The 22404-nt window shown below is 41.1% G+C and overlaps 2 protein-coding genes and 1 long non-coding RNA gene across 3 annotated transcripts in view; all 3 read right to left on the bottom strand.

The window, feature by feature from the left end:
• Nucleotides 1-19809, bottom strand: part of PPM1L (protein phosphatase, Mg2+/Mn2+ dependent 1L) — a 320839-nt gene extending 301030 nt beyond the window's left edge. Inside the window, exon 1 of the mRNA XM_043873747.1 lies at nucleotides 18659-19809. Within this exon, the coding sequence (XP_043729682.1) occupies nucleotides 18659-19057 (399 nt within the window). The 5' untranslated portion in view covers nucleotides 19058-19809. The remainder of the gene's footprint in view (nucleotides 1-18658) is intronic.
• LOC122675280 lies at nucleotides 6243-10546 on the bottom strand. The gene is made up of 3 exons (XR_006335223.1): nucleotides 10432-10546; nucleotides 8705-8750; nucleotides 6243-7482 (listed from the first exon to the last, which is right to left on the bottom strand). It is a non-coding gene; the product is annotated as an uncharacterized LOC122675280 (long non-coding RNA).
• LOC122675895 (basic salivary proline-rich protein 2-like) lies at nucleotides 19067-20183 on the bottom strand. The gene is made up of 4 exons (XM_043875073.1): nucleotides 20089-20183; nucleotides 19712-20018; nucleotides 19457-19641; nucleotides 19067-19412 (listed from the first exon to the last, which is right to left on the bottom strand). Exons 1-4 carry the CDS (start codon nucleotides 20181-20183, stop codon nucleotides 19067-19069), a joined length of 933 nt encoding a protein of 310 aa, XP_043731008.1.
• Between the last annotated feature and the right edge of the window lie 2221 nt (nucleotides 20184-22404).

The raw sequence follows: 22404 nt of genomic DNA, 5'->3' as shown, positions 1-22404 counted from the left end.
CCCACTTCGGTGTTCTTGCCTGGAGAATTCCCATGGACAGAGGAGCCTGGCAGGCTACAGTCCATGGGGTCACAAAAAGTAGGACACGACTGAACGACTAAACAAAAGGGAAATTTAATCAATTGCTTGAGGAAATATCATGTTTTCATTCTGTGTGACCTGTTTCTCTCTGGAGTGGTGATCAGTGACAACTGCATGGGTGAAAAGCACCATAGAGCAACTTCTGTTTCCCATGGTTGGAAGAGCTGAGGAAGAGGTAGCTAATGGAGTTACCTGTTAAGAACTGAGTTACCTGGGTTTTGAATATGAGTCAAAAAGCTCCCCCCCCCCCCAAAAAAAAGCTCCTCAAAGGTTGTCTACTTCTCCCCAAAGTAGAAAATGTAGAATTTTGTACATGAGAAATCTATCACCTCCTCATGCTGGATGTTTTCTAAAATGCCATTCTTTCAACTCAATAGTGTAGAAGAAGCATATATTTTCATGACATTAGGCAAAATAAGATAAAGTTGATGACGTTCACTTCTTCCAAAGGTATTCTGACACTATCAGTAAACTATTTTCTCTTCTGTCATGCAACTTATCTGATGCCTCTCTCCTCTTGAGTATAAACCAAGAATGTCTGAGTTCCAAATCTCAAGTCTATGAATCACTGTTTCTACCCCTAGGCAGCCAAAGTTGTTCATTTATACTTCTCCACTCTTTGATACTCACTAAATACTATAATTTTATTTTGCATGATGCTTTTGGGAGAGAAGCTATAGATTAAACTTTTTTTTTAATTGAGCTCTAGAATGTCCTTTTGTACTTACCTTTGAAAACGGAGGCACGCCTAATGCCCTATAATCCATAACAACCCAGCAACATAATTGAGCCACCTTGGGAAGGGAAGACTGAGTTAAAGCAGAGAATGCTGGTTGCCAGCTTCCTTTGAAGAGCCGGCTTCAATTTTCAAAATTCCTGCCTTACAATCAGATATAGGGTCACACCTGTCAAACTGATGAAAACCATTAGGCTCACCTTCAGAATTCTATGTATTTAATCTGCATCTTTCTTGGTCATTATTTAAACAGCTTTTGGATGGACCATATATTGCACAAGTCACAAGAGTTGATGAGAAAAAGCAAAAAGTAAATACAAGTGAATGATGTAAATAAATTACTTTATTTCCTCAACTTTATTCCATTTCCATGTACTTGAAATATCCATTACAGATAATCTAAAGTGGTAGAAACCGAGAGCTAAGAGTACCTCAGAAATAACCCCCAGGTGAAGGCCTTGCCAAACCTTGTCGTTGCCTACACAGACAGCATGGTACAGAGAAGGGGGATTTGGCATTGGGGCAGACAAGAGAAATATTTTCATTCCAGCCCTTCCACTTAGCAATGGTGTAGCTCTGGGCACACAGTAGTCTGAGCAGCAGTTTCCCCAACTGTGAAATGAAGACAACCATGGGCATGCTAAGTCACTTCAGTCATGTCCAGCTCTGTGACCCTTAGGACTGTAGCCCGCCAGGCTCCTCTGTCCATGGGATTTTTCCAGGCGAGAATATTGGAGTGGGTTGCCATCCCCTCCCCCAGGGGATCTTCCTGACCCAAGGATCAAACCCTCGGCAGGCAAGTTCTTTATCACAACTACCACCTGGGAAGCCTGAAGATATCCACAGCAGCCCGCAAAGACCACGAGGATTCAGTAAAGCACCTGGCACGTTGCAGGCACTTGGTCAGAACGCAGGGCCCTGTGGTTTCCAACTGGGAGGATGATAACAAATGCAGTCACAAAACTTGGTGTTTCCTTTTCATCTGCAAGGCATCATTATTTCCAGGATTATTGTAAGGCGCTGTTATTGTCAGAATGCAAGCGTCTGGAACAGTGCAGGCGCACCTTAGGGATTTGAGAGAGACATGAAACTCAAGGAAGCTGAACTCTGGCTGAAGAGAAAAGGTACCTTAAAAATGAGTAATAATACAAGACACAGTCCATGGGGTCGCAAAGAGTTGGACATGACTGAGTGACTTTCACTTTTTTTTTTTTTTTTGGAATAAGGATAAAACACAGTTATGAGAAAAGGAATGGGAATCAGAGAACGGAATAGAGCTTTTCACAAGTAGCAGCAGTGGCATGTGTACCCATCAGGTATTTGGGGAATAATAAAAAGACCAGTTCTGCTGCAGTGCAGAGTTTTGTGTAGGAGAGCAACCCATGATAAGGGTGAATAAGGTAAAGTAATCAGGAATGCTGTTAAGAGTATCCCACAAATAAATTCAGAGGAATATATCATGGCTGGTCAGAAATCAAAGACTTTTTAAAACAATGTACCAGCCAGGAGCTTAAAAGACTGACCTATCAAAGGTGATTGGATTGTCAATCCAGTGAGTGGATTGGCAGGGAGAGAGACCAGAGACTAAGTAACCCATGAGGAAGCCACGGTCACAGTCCTAGCAGGAAGCAGTGAAAGCCTGAATTAGGATGGTGGCGGTGGGACTATAAAGATGGAGACAGTAAAAAAAAAATTAAAAAAAGATGGAGACAGAAATGAGACATATGACACAGTCTCACAGACTTGAATGAAGAGAGAAGAAACAAATGTAGTCGTTTCAAGAGTGGGAGACTGAAAACAAGACGGTAGTACCACGACAGAAAGAGACAAGTCTGAAGATAAAATTAATCTATAGACACAGCAGGCAAATTTGGTTTCAGACAGGTAGCTATGGAGGTGACACCAAGACATAAAAGTCAGCATGAAAAGATGTGGACTCTAGATGGGAAGGAAAGCCCTCTTCTCAAAGAGGATGGCTGAATCCAGGGAAGCTGCAAAGATTCTGGTGCAAAGGAACAGAATGGGACCAGTACACTGAGGACAGCTGTCCTCGAAACCCAGGTTCATAAGGAAATGAAAACCTAACAGAAGAGAAGGCAAAAAAAGAAAAAAGTGTCACTAAGGCTAGGGAGATGAGTCTGAAGAAGACAGAGGTGGTCAGGAAAGCCAGATCCTGCAGAAAAATCTAAGATGAGGACTGAAAGCAAGTCATCACACGTGGCAGTTATGAGGCCTCTGGAGACCAGCAAAAAACCAGATTTGAAAAAGTGTCAGATGATAACATGATAAGTAGAAAGAAAGCAGAAGCAGTATGTACAGCCTCTGTTTTCAAAGGCATTTAGGAGAAGTCTCTTTCAGATTTTTCATTTGGAATACAAGAACATGCGGTTTTAAGAACACGAAAGAATCTGATAATACAAACTGTCCTCAGTGGTCACTGGCCTCGTCTTTCTTTTCTGCTCTCCTTGTTTCATCTAATTTCCTGGTTATCCGGCACAGCCTCTCAACACCTCTTATTTTTGGCTGTACTCCTAGCCTCTCTCAGTAAGAGAGAGTCATGTATAATCACTCCTACTCCTTTCACTTCTTACTCTCTTCTTTCACTCACACCAAAGAGAAAAGGATTAAAAGTCAGATTTTACAAGAAAACCAAAATTTAATAACCACCTTTTTCTGTTTTCAAAAGAAGACCATCTTCCCCAAAGTACATTAAAAAGATGCTCAATATCATCAGTCATTAGAAAAATGCAAACTAAAACCATACTGAGCAACCAATTCATGACTACCAGGAATTATATTGGGTTGGCCAAAAAGTTTGTTCAGTTAGTGAATACATTGTTCAATAAAGTTCTTGGTAAACAGGAAAATTATGTCTTTTATTTTTTACTTAAAATTGAATGAACTTTTTGGCCAACCCAAAACTAAAATTTAGAAGACTGCGGAGGATATGCAGCAACCAGAACTCTCACACACCAATGATGAAAATGTAAGATAGTACAACCACTTTGGAATAGCAGTTTACCCAGCAGTTTCTTAGAAAGATAATAAAACACCTACCATATGATCCAGTCATTCTGTTCCTAGGGCAACGCCATGGACACAGGAGGCTGGTGGGCTACATACAGTCCCTGTGGTCACAAACAGTCAGACATGACTGAACATCTGAGCACACCCACATACAATGAAGGCATATGTCAGTACACATACTTAGATGAATATTGACAGGCAAAAACTGGCATCAGTTCAACTGTCCAGGAACATGTGAATGGATATTCAATTGTCAGTATATCCATACTAATTCAATTCAATAATTATGCTAGGGCGGGGTGAGGGAAAGCAGCCAGGAAAAAATATACATACTGTATATTTCCATTTATATAAATTACATTAACAAAGTGCAACTAACTCTATAGTGACAGAAAGCACATCCAGTGATAAAGGGATGGATTGGAGAAGAACATTAGAATAAAGGTATTACAAAGGGGCAGGAAGAAACTTTTGAGGGTGATGGATATGTTCATCATCTCATGGTGGTGGATACGTTCATTATCTCGATGGTAGTAATGGTTTCACAAGTATATATAAAATTAATCAAACTGTATATATTAAACATATGCAGTTTATTGTATGTCAGTCATACATAAAGCTGTTTTTAAAGAGAACAGTTGGGATGATTGGCAAAATTGGAATATGCACTGTGTATCAGATAATAATATTGTATCAATGTTAAATTTTCTTTAATGAAGAAAGTCAATATCCTAACCTCCATTAACAGACAGTCACCATGAAAGCTAGAGCTGAGACTTCTCTCAGGTAAAGTGAAAATATCAGTTGGGCACTCCCACTGTTATCCTACTTTTGAGAGACAGAAAAAAACTAACAGCCCTTTCCATCAAATTTAGGCGATATTGCCAAAATACATGCCTGCCTGTGCTATTTCATGTCTAAACTACTTGCATTACATTGTCTTTGGGAATAAAAACTCTCCATCACTGTGTGACTCTGTGAACCAGAGCAGGGTCTTTGATTCTAACAGGAAAGGGTGGAGAGTTTCTCTGACCCCCATCAGAATCCCAGCTCTTTACCCGTGTGATTTCTTCAGCAGCAGCCACTTGGATCTCACGGCTATTTAAAATACAAGCTTCCTTTCCAAGAATTCCTTGCTGCTCAAAAAGTCTCATTCTTAGACAAACCCAGGACCAGACACTTATCAAACGAATTTAGACTTGAAGTACCACATCAGATTGGGGTTTCCTAGGCAGCGCAGTGCTAAAGAATCCGCCTGCCGATGCAGGAGCCACAGGAGACACCAGCTCAAACTCTGCGTCAGGGAAGACCTCCCTGGAGGAGTACATAACAACCCACTCCAGTATTCCTGCCTGGAAAAAATTCCACGGACAGAGAATCCTGGCAGACTGCAGTCCATGGGGTCTCAAAGAGTCAGATACAGCTGAACACAGCACAGAACAACCATATCAGATGCTTAGGAGAGGCACCAGGAAACTGGGCAAGGTCAGAATTCCTGATTTGTCTCTTCTGAAATCGCTGGAGAATAAAATCCCCCAAGGTCTCAAGCCATAGGCAAGAAAGAAATAGCAAGTATAAACTATTTCTATGTGTTAATGAATACAAATTACCACGCTGGGTGCCCATCTCTATACTTCCATCTGGTGTCAAAGATACGGCTGGCACTTAGATTAAAAATAAAGTATTCAATATGGCACTATAATTATCCTTCTAAAACCGACTTTCAAAATAATCAGGATAAATTCAGCCTGACTCCAAAACACCAGATATTTATTCTGCTTTGTATTTTTAAAATACAAAATTTAAGTAACTAAATTTTCTCAAAGTGATCACACAGAAATATATAACACACTCTCTAAAGGAAATAAATTCCTGTTGTCACTTAAAAATCACAAAACACTCTTCAATTTCTTATCCTATTATCTTACAGAAGGTACAGTGAAATGATACTATTTACAAATCTACACAAATTCAAGATATTCTTTTATATCATTTAAAACACCTTAAACTATATTTTATATGCACCTCCTCTACTTTATGCTTAGTCGCTTCAGTCACGTCCAACTCTTTGCGACTCCATAAACTGCAGCCCACCAGGCTCCTTTGTCCATGGAATTTCCCAGGCAAGAATACTAGAGTGGGTTTCCATTTCCTTCTCCATCCCATACTTTATACTATACATGATTTGGGCTTCCCTGGTGACTCAGAGGGTAAAGAATCAGCCTGCAATGCGGGAGACCTGGGTACAATCCCTGCATTGGGAATTACCCTGGAGAAAAGAATGGCAACCCATTCCAGTATTCTTGCCTGGAGAATCCCATGGACAGAGGACCCTGGTGGGCAATGGTCCATGGTGTCACAACTAACCACAGCACAGCACATACATGACTTGGGGATATTATATATTTATACCTAGATACTGCTCTACAGAATAAGAAGTACAACATCATAGACACCATTCTCTATAGTCAACTTGAGGGATCATTCCAAGGAGATTTTGGCTATACATGATCTTATATTTTTAAACCAACTTAGGACCCAACTCCCTCTATACAAGACTCTTCCACAATCAGCTACAGTTTTCTTACAAGACATGTAGTAGAAATTAGAGCAAGAATCTTCTTGAAATCTCAGAGGGGGAAAAAAAGAGTAACCTTCACCAAAACCGGCAGAGGTACCAGGGTAAGACAGCTCCAGCACTTGCCCACTCCTCTGGAACCATGGTTTCCTTCCAGGCAAATTCTATCCTAAAGCCAATTTGAAAATAAGATGGTTTACCCTTTTCTAAAGTCTTCTAACTTTTTCCCTCATGTCAGTGTTACACACTTAATAGCAACATTCTTCAATGAAGTTGCTAATGTGTAGATAAGAAATGTTCCAGGCCACCTTCTCTGAACCCTCCTGTGTGGCCCAACCAACAACCCTTCCCACTTCCCTTTCTTCTAGCTAGTAAAACTCAGGCCTTGTCCACCTTCCTAGGCTGTCCATGATCTCCAAAGGAGGCTGGGCTCTTCTCCAGAACCGAGGTGAAATATGATGGGTCAGAGCTCATTACCATGGTGATAGTTTTCCCAGGGCCCATTCCCAGTTGAGCCATGGAAACAATTCTGGCCAAGGAGATGTGAGTGGTAGTTTCTATTTTTTTTTTTTTTTTTTTGAGTGGTAGTTTCTAGATAGGTTTTCCTCAGGCTTTAAGAATGCAGGACAGGTACAGTTTCTTTTTCACCTCTCTGGATGTAGTTATACAAAGACTTGAAGTCACCGAGCTGCTGAATCAACCAATCTTGGAAACACCTCCTTCCAGGACATTTGTTACATGAGATAATAAATAAACCTAGAGTTTAAGCTGCTTCCACTTGAGTTCTATGTCACCTACAACCAAAAACTTCCAAATAATGCACTAGCTAGGTGTGTCTTGAATTTACTTCTGCTACAGCCTAAGTCTCTGACAATGAACATGAAAGACAAAACCAGCCAATCTGTAAAACTGGAAGAGGACGTTTCCTTTATTGCCCAACTGGCTCTTTAACAAAGAGGAGGTATTATTGATTATCTGGAAACATCATTCTGTCTTTGGTTGAAATGATCTTGTATCTCCTTTATCCAAGATGAATACTTCTTCCATAAATTTGATGTACCTGTTTAATACGGGGGGAGGAGATTTCTGATTACCATAATCTTACTGATTTATGAACCATAACAACCTAATCCTACATTATCTCCGTTGAGGGCAGACTAAAAGAAATACATTTAAACCAACAGAATGTAGTTCACATATAAAGATGATTTTCCTGAGAGAGGATTATAGAGACAAAAATTCTCCAGGGACAATGTGAAATCTCCTTGATGAAAGTCTTTAAAAATAGATTATCCATGTAGCTGTGAAGTTTTAGGCACTATATTTGGATTATATGACAATTCACTATCTCTGCCAAGCCTATCTAAAGAGAAAATTTATCTTCTTTCTAAACAGAAATTTAGAAAAACATCTGAGAGTTAAAATAAAAAGAGAACTAAAAACTTCCTAATCCCAAATTCTAGGACAGTTATATTTATCATACACATATGCAAATCAGTTCTTACAGCAAATTCAACTCATCATATTAAGGATCAAAAAGGCAAACAGTATGATTGAAATCCTACTATGTCTCAATTTCTATAAAATCCTGACAGTGTCAGTTAAAAGCCTTACTGGATAGAAAATGTCAGTGACTAATTTAACTAAGAGTTAATCTATTTAATTAAAAAGGGAAACAAAACCACTCAGTAGATTAAAAAGAAACAGTATATATGTATCAGAATAAAACAGTTTCTACTCTCTGGCAATCCTATAATGAAGAGAATAAAAATTTCTTAACACTTTTAGATGTAAACTTTACCGCTAATGCTAAATATAGACTGTCCTATAAAAAACACCATTTGAAATATTTAAGATTTATAGCTACAGGGCATTAAATCCCCATTCAGGTTTATAATGACCAATAACTTTGAAAAGCAAACACAAATAAGTGTTTACTTCTCCAGGGAAGTCATAAAATTTGCTGGCATAATGTGCGGTGAATAACTGGTCTTTGGCTTAGCAAACTAAGACATACAGATTATCTGTCACCTGCTCACACAGGAGCAAAACAAGGATGGATGGTATGGTAAAGAATGTGAGTCTCAGAAGTCTAGCCTATTGTTACGGTGACTTTTATAGAAATTAGAAAAAGGTACCCTTTCCAGGTGACTACAGGCCCACAGATGCCTAGCTTGGGAAACAGACAGTTCTTCTGCACACACAGAAAAGGGTATCTCTCTACCTGGCATCATTACACAGTTTACATCTTACACAATTATACACAATGGCACCAAACTTACCTTTGGGTGGTCCATCTGCAGTAGCTGACAGGAACTTCCTTGTCTTCTAGGAATGGAGGAAAGTAAGTCTCATTCTTTCCTTAACAGACTCAACTACCAAAGCCCTCCCTCATTCTTAAAAAGTTGGAGGCTGCTGAAGTTCCATTAAACTGGGTCCCATTCTCACTAAACAGAGAAAGGGGAAAAAAAATTCCCCAGAGAGACCAAGCAAGTGAGACTTTTATAGATTTATTTTTCAGATGTAAAGTATCATATCTTTACTTTTTAAGCATAGTATTTCATAGTACAGACTTCAGCTTTATTGAAAATATCAACATATCAGAATGCATGGTTTCTCTATATATGAATATTTACTTTAAATGCTTTGTACTTTTCAAGGGAGGGCCTGTAACTACAAAAGCTATAAGGGGACTACAGAGCTACTCTTATCTTTAAAATAATGTCTTCCTTCGTTTACTTAAACTTTGCCTTTGAAGATTTATATTAAAAACAGATTATAACTATCACAAAGACTGGGCTTGACATAAGGCCAACTAAGAAAACAAAGTTCTAGGGAGTCTTCTGGGATGGAAACGCAAGACTTAGCACCTACTCAAACTAAACATACCAACTCAGTATTAAAAACAAATGAAAAAATGCTACCTTGCTCTTTAAAATTAACAATTATTTACATATTAGGAAGTTATTGGTCCTCCAAAAAAAAAAAAAAACTGTGCTTCAGTATAAAAGAGTATAAAAGAGAAATTATGCAAATATATACACACATAAACCTACATACTTATTCTAAAGTCAAACCTTTGGTACTTTAGAATAAAATAAAATATAAATCATTATTGTTTATTGAGAATGGCTACAGGAGCCTTTCATGAGCTAAGAGGCAAAAATGTTAGGGATTCTCTGCAGTGGGATAGAGATTCTGCCAGCAAAGAAGGGGAGTAGCTGAGAAAGGCTAAGCGTGAGTCACCACCTGCTCTGACTTCTGACCCCTAATTTCTTTAACTTCAGGACTTTCCCAAGTAATTATAAAAAATCTACCTACCAAGGTACCAGCATAGAGTTTCCAAAAGCAACATGTCACGGGACATAGGGACACAATCATCAAAGAAGAAACTCTATCTCTTGCCAACATGAGAAAACCCGGCAGTGTCCACCTAACAACGCTATCTGCACTTTATTGCCCAAATTTAAGATATGGAGAGCTTCAACTGGAAACTGACAGCACAGGCTTTGGAGGTAAATAGCTCTAAGTTTGAATCCCAGTTTCAAATCCTAGTTTCACCACTTAGGAGCCGTGGACAGTCCTTGGGCAAATTACTTAACCTCTCAGAGCCTTAATTTCTACTTATGTACGTAGATAATGCAGTACCTACATCAAAAGTGTCATGATCACTAAAATTTGATAATATATATAAAGTACTTAGACTTCCCTAGTGGCTCAGCTGGTAAAGAATCTGCCTGCAATGCAGGAGACTGGGGTTCAATCCCTGGGTCAGGAAGATCCCCTGGAGAAGGGAATAGCTACCCACTCCAGTATTCTTGCCTCAAAAATCCCACAGACAGAGCAACCTGGAGGACTACAGTCGATGAGGTTGCAGAGAGTCAGGACTGAGCGACTAACACTTTCACTTTCATAAAGTACTTTAAATAAAGTACCAGTACATAAAGGACTGGTACATAAAGGACTGGCATATTATATACATTCAATAACTGTCAACCATTATTATTACCATGAATACTGGTTTCTTCACTTCTTCTCGGATCCAGAAATCCCACTTCTGGAAATCCACCCTGGAGAAATAACCCAAACTACAGTAAAAGCATACTTATTACAACCATATTTACTGTTTACAATGGTGAAAAGTCAGAGGAATCTAAACGTATACCAATAAGGAAGCAATTAAGTAAATCGTCAAATATTCAGTAAAATATTACTCCATCACTAAAAAATACATTAGAAATATAACAAAGAATTATTGAGCAAAATAACTGAGTCTATACAAAGTGGAAAAAAGCCAAGATTTAAAACTATATGTATATCATTATAACAATGTAAAATAATATTTTAAAAATATATAAAAAAAGATGAACAAGTAATACACCAAAATCATAATAATGGATGTGACAGAATAATGAAATTTGGAGTGATTTTTTCTTCTATATGATAATGTAGTCATACTACTTTTATAATTTTAAAATTATTTTTAAATATGTTTAATTTGCTACATTTACTTTAATATCTATTAAATAGAATTATTAAAATGGTAATAAAAATTAAACCACAAAAATACATTACTGAAGTAGTTCAAAATCAAAAATAGAAATTACGAATAAAACAAATGCTTCAAATACTAACATCCATATTAAAATATTACTTTTTAAAAATCTGAGTCCCTATTGAATTATGTGCTTACATTTAAACTGGACAGAGCCTGGGAAACATTTTCATCTGAGACTGAATGATATACATATTTTTAAATTTAAAATAAGTGTTGGTGAAATGAAATCATTTAAGATATATAAAGATACCCTGTTGTTTTTTAGTCTTAGAAAAGCTATACTTCATAACAAAACCTAAATTATTCCTAGTAACAAAGTAAAACAGTAATAAGTGCCTTTCTATTTGAATAAATCAAATATTATATACAATGCCTATTTTCACTGTTTTAAAATGTGTCCATTTAGATAAGGTATGACTGAGATAACGTTTTACAAATTGGGGCGCTAAACAGTCAACAAACATTTTATGAATCTCAGAAAATGTCTAAAGATAACAGAAAAAAATTTATAGGCGAATTCACACTATTCTCACTATTGCCCAAATGTGCTCATCTATCTGTGCCATCTCTCATGTCGATGGTGGGACACTGGGAGCCCTGGCAGCAGCCCCGCTACTTCAGAGGGTCTCCAATTCATCTTTCCCCCTCTTCAGCAATGAGCCACACCCCAGGGTTTCCTCTTCTCTGCTCTGGCCCAGCCCTCCTCAACTGACACCACCCGCCACACACACACATCCTTTCCATCTTATTTATTCGTGGGGGTTTAGTTGCTAAGTCATGTCTGACTCTTGGCAATCCCATGTACTATAACTCGCCAGGCTTCTCTATCCATGGGGATTCTCCAGGCAAGAATACTGGAGTGGGTTGCCATTTCCTTCTCCACTCAATCCTCTATATAGATTAGAGGGATTAGGAGAGCAGGGATTTAAAAGCCATGCCTTTGCTCAAAAATATCTATGGTTCTGCATTATCCACAGCACATGAGCCAGGCTCCTCGGCGTGGCTGGCGGCGTCAGGGCTGACAACAGTCCCAGCGGCATCTCCAGCTCCTCACCTGCGCAAACCGCGAAGTCCAGGCTAAGCCTCCTCAACCGCGAGCCCAGCACGGCTGTCGTTGTGCATCTTGTCATTGTAAGGAATCACAATTTGTGACCAATAATGGCTCAAGTTCCAAAACTGATGAATTATTTCCTTTTTAAACTAAGCTAGAAAGGATTCAGGCTTATTCCTATAATATTTCCTCATTTAACTGCAATAGAAACAGGGATGGAATTTCCGCTAGAATGCTGTAAACTGCCTATAATTCTGGGTTCCCCATGGAGGGATGTTATACATGAAATCTTATCTGTCGCATGAGTCAGAAAGCTGTTCCAAATCAAGGCTCCTCACAGAGTGGCCTCACCAGAGGCACCTTCCACCTGAAAAGGGAACAAGAAGCCTGCCTCACTTCAAACTGTGGCCAACAACTAAACTTTAAAAGCCACCTTTCTACTCATAAAAAGCAAGGGGAGGGGGACAGAAGGACTCCAGAGGTAACCAGATACTAAGAGAAGAACTTTTTTTAGACTCACTCTACTCCATCAAGATGGAGACAGCTTATTAGCAGGTTGGAGGCCAAGAATTTCATTTTCTGGATTTTCCACTCACAGTGCTGATATGAAGTTTCTTTTTTAAACAAATATACTTGACTTTAAAAAACAGATGATCTAAAAAGCAATATAAAGTATATCATAAAATAGAAGGTATTTAAATAAAGAAGAAAATGTGTGGGCTTCTGGATCACAGCAGATGGGGAAAGCCTGCTCTAAACAAACAGAGCCACCTGCCTTTCTTCTACTGTGCCTGCATTTTACATCTATACCACTTTCACACTTTTTCTTTCACCTGTAATGCTATCTTTTCACCACCCTCCACCCAATCTGTTTACTAAAATGGGAGGATACAGTCAAATGTCAGTTCCTTTACAAAATTTTCCAGGACTCCCCAATCTCCCTTAGTCAGGCCAACACTCTCTTGCAGGTAGCCCAACTTCATCTTGTAGTTCTGCTATTTCTTTAAAAAAAAACTCATCCCTTCAAGCAGATGGAATGCTCCCTGAGGGCAGAGAATGTACTGATTCATCTATGGGTATTACAGAGAACACAACTCTTGTTTGCCGCAAGCTGCAGACTATACAGAAAATGCATGTTTAATTAAACTGAATTTCTAAACAATCTTTTCAGAAGATGCAACAAAGTCAGCCGTCAGGATCCTACATTCACCTACAAACAGCCACTGAGCCCAGGACAGGCGTGGATTATTAAAGGGAAAGTGCCTCCCTCTTTGGGGGCAGAAAGGTTAATGTGCCATTGAAAGCCAAAACAATCTGAATTTTCTCTTAAACCATAAGGCATTTGTCCACACTAAATCTACAGGCTTCTAGTATGTCAATAATGTGGGAGCCCAACATTTACTAAGAGCAGCAATAATGTCTGAAAAGCAGATCATTCATTGCGCCACTTATAATTTATTTGGAACTAGTACGTCTTATTTCAGAAATATCTACTGAAACACATAAACACATATACCACAAGATAAACTGGCATATCTAAAAGGAGAAAGAGAAAAATGGGGCAAAAGAAAGGTAAACATAGGAACTATAAACTTTCCTGGGAGTGAGCCTCAGTTGATGTACCAAATTAATAAAATTCTCCACTCTTGCTAGAGGTAGGTCAGAGGTTTGGCTCTAACACTTCTGGCAGCCAACAAACACAGGATAAGCCAATCATGATTCAGCATCCTTATGATAAAAACAAAAGGCTCTCAGCGAACTCTCCCTCCCTTGGTCCTTATCAAGAGAATACTATCTAATGTAACAAAGTCCTCAATGACATCCTGCAGTTGATCTGTCAGAGCATTTTGGAAGACCATCCTTCATACTAATCTTCACAGGCAAATGCCAGCACACACATCAGTAAATACAAAATGACAGAGAAGAAGGTGATCAGGGCAACCGAGGTACACTGCTCCCTGCAGGTCTAGATCTATCAGAAACATTTTATTCTATCTAGACTAACCTAAAATCCAGAGGTTTCAGGCATCCAATTCTCTTTGAAATTATAAACAAAACTTGATGCTCATGTCCATCTTTCTGGGGGATATGTCTATGGTTTCATAACATCTTCAAAGGGAAGCATGACTTAAGAAAAGATAAGAACCACTGATCTAAAGAACCAGACTGTATATATCCTTCAGGCAACCGTTCATAAGCAGTTTTTCTTCTGAGCTTCTAAGAAGTGCTAAGCCTGAAGACTATAGCTTCTGACAAGCATCTGAAGTATAGCTTCTCTCTAAAGTCATGTGTGGAACTCTAAGCTTAAACCACTAGCCAAATTGTGTGTTAATTGTATGATACAATGACACATGACTTTGAATACAGTAATGCCCATAAGCATACAGAGTACATAACAATTATTCTTCTACACAGTTTCAGCCATGAACATTGACAAAGGTGCCTCAAAGGATCAGTGGTATTTTTCTAGTTAATATAAAAAGTTTAAAAACAAAAAACACCTTTTGCCTGTGAATAAAAATTACAGATAAGTGCCAAAAACAATTTTCCTAGATAAACAGTATTTTATAATCTTATAATAACCTTTCCACATTAGTTGATACAATCTACACTTTTTTTCCTTTTTGTTGCTTTAACTTGCATTATACAGCAAAACAGAAGCTGCCTTGACTTTAGACACACACACAGAGTCAACCATCTACGCACAGTATGGTGGTCAGAATATCTCAAGGGCCCAAGGGCATCAAGTGAGGAAGCCGGCCCATAGAAACTCTAAAAAAAAAAAAAAAAAAAGGCTCACTAAGACAGCATCCGTCTAGAAGCCACAGCCATCCTGAGTCTGGTCCTCAGCATAACAAGTCCAGAGACATAGCTTTGTCAAAAATAAACAGTGACTAGACTCAAGAGAACTAACTCATGTTAACTTAACTCATAAGAGGCTAAAGTACAAATCAGAATACCAATTTGCCAATTAACCATAAAGAATATTCCTTTTTACTTATCAGAAATTTTTCACCTGAAGCCAGGATGCTACTTCCCCAATGCTAGGATACCTGAAATTCTAAATAAATAATTGGTTCACCAAAAGTTAGAACAAGCAGTGCTAGAGAGTTTGGTGGATACCTAATGAAGTATCTATATCCAATATACAACTTTCTAATGATCAAATTTGTGGCTTTCATGGGTAGAGTCTCTTTTCTTCTGTTGAATACTGTTGCCCTAATACTGTGGACTTCTTGGTCTCCAAGCTTTCCTCTTTCACATCCTTCTATCATCAAGTATTTTTCTAGACAGGCTATTAGACAACTGATGAAGGTGAACCTCACATGCATTATTATCCATATTTTTCAGACTGAAAACTCCCAGATAAAGTTGCTTAAGCAAACTTGCCCTAAGTCACAGACAGTTTAAAGCAGAGCACGGATTGAAAACCTATACATTTAACCTTGCAGTAAATGAAGCTTCAAGGTGTCCTTCCCAGGGTCTCTGACCTCCTTATTTGATTAAAATGACAATGTTCCAATAAGACCCTAACTATAACTGCAAGTACACCATAACTATAATTCCTGGTATACAGGTCTATCTCTCTCACCAAATTGAAACTCTTTGAGGAAGGGAATTGTATCTCATTCATCAGTGTATCCCTATTGTGATATCTATTTACCTAGGTAAATATGCAAATAAATTTGTCCACTGGTTTAACATAAAGACTATCAAACTGAAGGCCTTGAATAACCATGCAGTCTTAGGAAAGTCACAACTTCTCCTGCCATCAGTAAACATACCATCTAAAAAACAGAATGAAATAGATATACAAGGTGGCTGAGGTTCTTTCTGTATCTAAAAGCACTACGATTGAAGATGGGTCCTGATTTTTAGTAGCCTATCTTATTAGTCTGAATTATTATAAATAAATTAAATTCCTCATTTATCTTCCATACTATACTACAGACAATACATAGTTATATACACCGAGTTCAGAAAAAGCTTCCTCTTTTCTGAAAGGTGATAACTATCATCCATACCAAAATCAAACAGTGGCACCCTCCTCTGGTGAATATTAAAGGAGTTAAACCACACAAAAGACAAGATTTAGATGGGGGGATTTTCTTTGAATGAAAGAAAAAGCAAGAGAGAAGCTACCTAATATTATCTGCCATCACATTCCCAAGAGCAATTAAATAGCTCCTTTTTATAACTATATTTTGTCCTAAAACAAAGCCAAAACGAATAAACGGGCTACACTCTGTACAATGTCATACAGAGAACAATTATTCTATTTTCCAGAGTACTGATAATACTTATTATTTTGCAGACAGCAAACTTTTTAATGGAAGGCACAATGAAACGCATTTCATAGTCTGGCTAACGATGATCTCCTTTATTATTTAAAAATTTAATGAAAAGCCTTATACAGGTAAAATATTTCCAGTTAAATAAAAGCATTTATTATGGATCTTTTCTGAATGGTACATCTACCAGAAGATAATACTGAATTTTTCAACCTGAAATCTGTTGGAGTCTTCAACATTTAAGTTTTAGAATATCAACTTGGAAGAAAAGTTTAAAACACCCCACTCACTTACATGTTCAAAACATAACAATACAGCACACCCAGAGAAGCACAACCCAGAGTTTCACAACATTAATACTACATCCAGACCTTTAAATTAATACAACTGTACTTTCTAAGACAAGAATCAGACCTGCCAACAATTTTAATGTAAAAGTATGTAATAAACATAATCTTTATTAAATGATTTATAAGAATTGAGGCATGGTGGAAACCTACATTACCATATGTAAAATAGATAGCCAATGGGAATTTGCTATATGACTCAGGGAACTCCAACCAGGGCTCTGCAACTACCTAGAGGGGTGGGATGGAGAGGTAGGTGGGAGGGAGTCTCAAGAGGGAGGGGACATATGTATACCTATGGCTGATTCATGTTGATGTTTGGCAGAAACCAACACAATTCTGTAAAGCAATTATCCTTCAATTAAAAGAAATAAATATAAAATAAAAATTTTTTTTAAAAAGTCATAAAATGAAAATATAGACATTCTGACTCAAACCAGGAAACAAATCAGTCATTATATTGGCAACCTCCTCCTTCAGATATGTTTTTACCCAAGTACACAGTGGCCCTTCCCTCAATTAACTTCACATCTTGGCCCTTCCCTCCGTTATAACTTCACACCTTTCACCTACTCAAAGGAAAAGAACCCCAAACTATATAAGAGGCTACAAAATTACAATCCATGAGAAAGCTTCATTTTGAAACACAGAACACAGAAAGGGCTAGGGTAGATGAAAAATCGCAAAAATTTATTTCAGCTCTACCAAATAAACTTTCCAACTATTAGTAAGTTGTCATTGCTGGCAAAGTTGGTTCTACCAGGCAGGTAGATGCAGTATGTCGTAAAGATAAGCGGAGTGGTGGCTGAAGTGACTTGGTACCAAAAGAGACAACCAGCTGAGAGCTCTCTCAGTGTTCACCAAAAACAAAGAACAAGCTTGAAAGAGAATTCCCGCTACAGCCCACCCAGTGACCATAGCTCCATAGCTCCAAGAAGAGAAAGAGCGGAGGGGAGTGATGAAGAAGGGGTGGCAAAGGTGGGGGGAGGCGAGGGGATATGAGTAAGAAAGTACGCTTAAAAAAGAAAGTATGCAACAAGGAAACTCCATTCCAAACTGCCAGATTTAGAGATGGGGTGACTGAACCACGTTCACCACTCACTTCGCCTGGGCCGATGCCCAAGGACCAACGCCAGTTCTCGCTCCGACCTCCAGGAAATCTGAGCCCCGGCAAGCAATCAGGATGCCGCAGAAATGCTGGAGAGGGACCTGAACCTCCCTCTAACCTCAACTCTTGCCCCTGCATGAACCCCCGAATAGAAGAATTCAGAAGCAGGGAGACGTCTCCGTCCCACGCCGGCTCGGGGGACTTCGCAGGGATGAAATCTGGGCACCGCTACCTCTGCGGGCTTTGCCACCTCTTCTAAGGCCAGAGGGACCTCGGTCCCGCGCCTCGATCCAGCTAAAAGCGGCCGGCCACCTAAGCGCTGCTGTCAAGTGGCCGGATTGCACTTGCAAAGTTAATGGAATTGGGAAGGAGCCCAGCGCTGCCCCCTCGGGTTCCTCCTCTGGGAGATGGAGATGGAAAGGAATCACCGCTTCCTCCATCCTCACTAAGCCCTCACTGACTCGGCTCTGCAGATGTTATCTTTTCCCTAACGAGAAACAAAGATACCTTATTCCTCCTTTGTGCCTAGTTCGGGGTTCCAACCCATAACAGGGGCGCTGAGGCCCTGGACCAAAGTTGACAGTAGAAACCATTAACTCCCCCAGGAAAACTAGCACAGTCATTTGCTGCGTTCTGGCCTTGAAAAACTTCATAAATTATGAGTTATGCATGATCCTCCCTCCCCCGCATAGGACCCTCTGTACAAGAGGTCTGGATCCGGAAGTGTTTTTGACAACTTGGTCACATTTGGAACTAGTGGCTCTGTCCAACCCACCCCCAGGTAGGTCATCACCACGCCCCTCGCACCCAGTCCTACCGGCTGCGCACACAACGTCCTGTAATACACACACACACTCTCAAAGTCTCAGAGAATTCCTACCTCGCCCCCGTGCCCGTCGAAGATCCCGAAGATAGAGGGGTGCGTCTTGTTGGCTAGGTCCGTAAGAACTTCGAAACGGTCCTCCATGTGGTCTCTCCGACCCTGGATGGAATACACCGCCACATTGTGGCTCTTGAACTCCCAGGTCTTGGAGAACTCAGCCTCCAGCACGTCGAGCCCCCCCAGTCGATCGTTCTGCATGATCTCGGCCACCTTGCCCTTCACCATCTTCACGGCGTCCCGGCTGGACTTGACGATGGTCTTCACCTCGTCCGTGTGGAAGAAGTAACTCCACAGCGCCAGGCTGATGCACAGCAGGAAGAGCGTCTCGGGTCTCAGCAAGAAGTAGCGCATGATGCGACCCAGGAGAGACAGCAAAGTCATTGTATCCTCTATCATTTATTATCGCTAGAGCCCCAACCACCAGCAGCGACGCGCGCCCCGAAGGCTGGCTGGGTCCCGGAGCACTGCGGGGACAGCCCGCGGGGAGGGAGGCGGAGCAGTAGCCGAGGGTAGGCGGGGGGGAGGAGGCTCACGGAGCCGGGCGGGAGGCGAACGATCGGGCAGCTCCGAGCCGGTCCGGCGAACAGAAGCAGTTTCCCTTTTGTCTCCCGGCCTCGGCGGCCCGGAGGCTAGCGCCCTGCGTACCGGCGCCGGTGCCCGCCGCCTGCTACCCCTCCCTACGCCCCTTTGTGAGGCGGCGGCTGCTGCGGCCGAGACGCCGGCGGTGGCAGAGCAGTCGCGGGTGCCGGGGCTGGAAGAGAGGAATCAAGTTTAAGTTGAACCGGGCGGGTCTGCGGCGGTGGGCTGGAGAGTTTCTGGGCGCCGGCGCCCGCGCGGCCCCTCGGCTGGGGCCCCTCGACGCTCCCGGGAGCGATCTGCAGGTGAGGAAGCGCGAGGCACAAGAGCCCCGCGGGCGAGGGATGCACGTCCCCTTGGTCGTCGCCGCAGGGGAGCGCACAGCGGGCCAATCGCTCCGAGTCCTTCAGACAGGCCGGGGGGGTGCCTCAGAGAATAAAACTTTTGCGGGAGCCTGGGCAGAGGCGGGGGTACCTGGAGCCGGGGACGCAGCAAGAACGGCGCGGAGCCGCAGGCGGCCGGCCAGGCTCTGCCTGCCTCTCCCCAGCACCTCCCAGCTCCGCTCGGCTCGGCTCGCGCGCTCCCTCCTCGCGCCGCCGCTCGCGCTCGCCCCGCCCCGCGCGCGCTCGCCCCGCCCCGCCTCGCTCCGCCCCCTGAGCCGGGACTAGAGGCCTGGAGGTGCTCGCGCCGAGCTGTCAAAGGCCGAGGCCGCTCAGCCGCGGCTGGCGCGCTTGCAGCCGCCGGAGGTCCGGACGAACCGAAGGGGAGGGAAGGGGTGCGTCTGCAGCGGAGCTCGAGTGGATGGTCTTGTGTGCCTCCTGTGCGAGCTCTCAGGACAATATAAAACTGACCCTGGTGGTCTGATCGGTGGTTTTCTGGGAGGCACGGCTACCGGCTGGAAAGCAGAGGGTCGCACGTGAGCGTCCCCCCCTCCGGCTGGCGGCATGGTAGTGCGGTCCCCGCCTTGCCAGGCATAAGGCAAGCGAGAAGGGACGCACTTCTTGCTCGCAAAGCGAGGCGGAGAGGCTCGGACCCTTGGTTTTTTGTGACAGAGGCCTACCAGGATCTCCCGAGAGTCTGAGAGAGATCGTCGGACCTAAAAGGCTTCTCTCGGCGAGAAAAGATCGAAAACAGCAAGATATGAGGACTCAGAGCCACGTGGAAGTGCGTTCTGATAATAACCTCGGGAGAGATGAGGATGGGCTGGCCCCTCTTCAAGTCGCAGCCCCTGGAGTGGGGACTTAGCCACGAAGGCCTTTCCGGAGTCGTAACCCTTCCACAAAGAGACACAGAGTCAGCTAGAATACGGAAACAAGGGGGCCTTAAAAGAAAATACTGTGTTGCTATCCCTGTCCAGGAAGGCGAGTGCTGATCGGCAGCTTCTAGTCCGCTCGACAATAGAAGCTGTCTGATTCCCACCCAGCCAGAGGCCGTCTCCGCAAGCACTCCTGACGACGTTTTTAAAAAATAAAAGGAATAAAACACTGGAGGAAAATACACCAAAATGTTAACGATGATTAATTACAGTAGTAATTGTATGTGGTTTTCGTTTTCTGATTTGAACTTGTGTCTGCTTTCTACAACTTTTCCAACGATTTTACAAATGTCATAGATTGCCATCTTAATCAGAAAAAAAAAAAGGAAACTTTGACATTTCAATGACATATACAACATGATCTCAATTATATACATATGCATAGAAAAGGAAGGAAATGGGAAGAATTGTTAACATTGTGCTATTTTTGACAGCTCAGATTTGGTCTCTTGTTCTAATTTGCACTTAATGGTATTTTCCACATGATAAATAGAGAAATTAAGCAGTTTAGAAATGAATGAGATCATTCTGTTCAAAAGTCATAAGTCATGAAGTTCAAAAATGAGATAATGAATTCAAAAGCCTTCAGGAACTATAAAGCAAAGGTAATACACTAGTGCTATAATGAAGATAAGTTTATAATATTTCTTGCTGTAAATTAGCAAATGGATTTAGGGTGCATTATGAGTCTCTCTGTGTGAATCTATTTTTCTGTGGCAAAGGCAACTTGCAGGTAAGTTGATCAAGACTTCAAAACTACAAGTCAAACCAGGTACCAGGGAAAAAAATTCCAAACCTAAGGGTCCATCCAACCTGCCCATAACATTACTACATTGATGACAGCAGCAGACATTCATGAGAGGCATACCTAAACAGAGAAGAGAAAGGACTGTACTGGTCTCTCTGGAGGTTAAATAACAAAAGGCAGGTTTGACTTGATTACAAATGTAGATATCCTGCAGGTTCTGTGGAGGTTTCCTATGACATTTACCTCTAAGTAGTTCATGTATGCGTTCATTTGTGTGTAAATCAATAAAACAATTTTTCAAGTGGACCCTAAAGGCATTTTCTTATTTCTATTAAGAAATTAATCTAGTTTACAGAGTGATTTTGTAAATGTCCTAAGTAAGCTTTTTGTTAATTTACTGTGAATTTTTTTAATCTTTATAAAACCATTGTTTATTGTATGACAGACCTGGGAACCTTTAGGAAATTAATATTTGAAATTTATGTCTTTTTTAAATTTTTATTGGTATATAGCTGATTTACAAGGTTGTGTTAGTTTCAAGTGTACAACAAATTGAATCAGTTATGAAGTGAGGTGAAGTGAAATCGCTCAGTCATGTCTGACTCTTTGCGACCCCGTGGACTGCAGGCCACCAGGCTCCTCCGTCCATGGGATTTCCCAGGCAAGAATACTGGAGTGGGTTGCCATATACATCTATCCACTCTTTTTAAGATTCTTCTCTCATATAGGTTGTTACAGAGTATTGAGTAGAGTTCCCTGTGCTACACAGTGGGTCTTTTTTAGTTATCTATTTTATATATAGTGGTTGGGAAGATCCCCTGGAGGAAGGCATGGCATCCCCCTCCAATATTCTAGCCTGGAGAATCCCCATGGACAGAGGAGCCTGGGGGGGCTACAGTCCATGGGGTCACAAAGAGTCAGATACAACTGAGCGACCAAGCACACATGGTGTGTGTATATATACCCCAATCCCTCAATTTATCCCTCCCCCTGTGAATTTTAATATATATTAAAAATAAATAAGACTTTTCTCTAGTGACAAACTTTAGCTTATTACTTGAGATTATAAAGGTTTTTAATGTATATCAACTTATTGCCATTCTC

This window comes from Cervus elaphus, chromosome 19 (genome assembly GCF_910594005.1).
Source record: "Cervus elaphus chromosome 19, mCerEla1.1, whole genome shotgun sequence".
Classification (NCBI taxonomy): Eukaryota; Metazoa; Chordata; class Mammalia; order Artiodactyla; family Cervidae; genus Cervus; species Cervus elaphus.
The sequence above is the reverse complement of the archived record's forward strand: the minus strand, read 5'-3'. Positions and strand labels throughout refer to the sequence as shown.

What these genes read in the sequence shown, in the direction of transcription:
- LOC122675895 (XM_043875073.1), bottom strand. Translation starts at nt 20,183, where the DNA reads ATGCCGCCAGCCGGAGGGGGGGACGCTCACGTGCGACCCTCTGCTTTC. An exon ending in CCACCGATCAGACCACCAGG is followed by an intron (nt 20,019 to 20,088) that starts GTCAGTTTTATA and finishes GCTCCGCTGCAG; the next exon opens with ACGCACCCCTTCCCTCCCCT. An exon ending in AAACTCTCCAGCCCACCGCC is followed by an intron (nt 19,413 to 19,456) that starts GCAGACCCGCCC and finishes CCTCTCTTCCAG; the next exon opens with CCCCGGCACCCGCGACTGCT.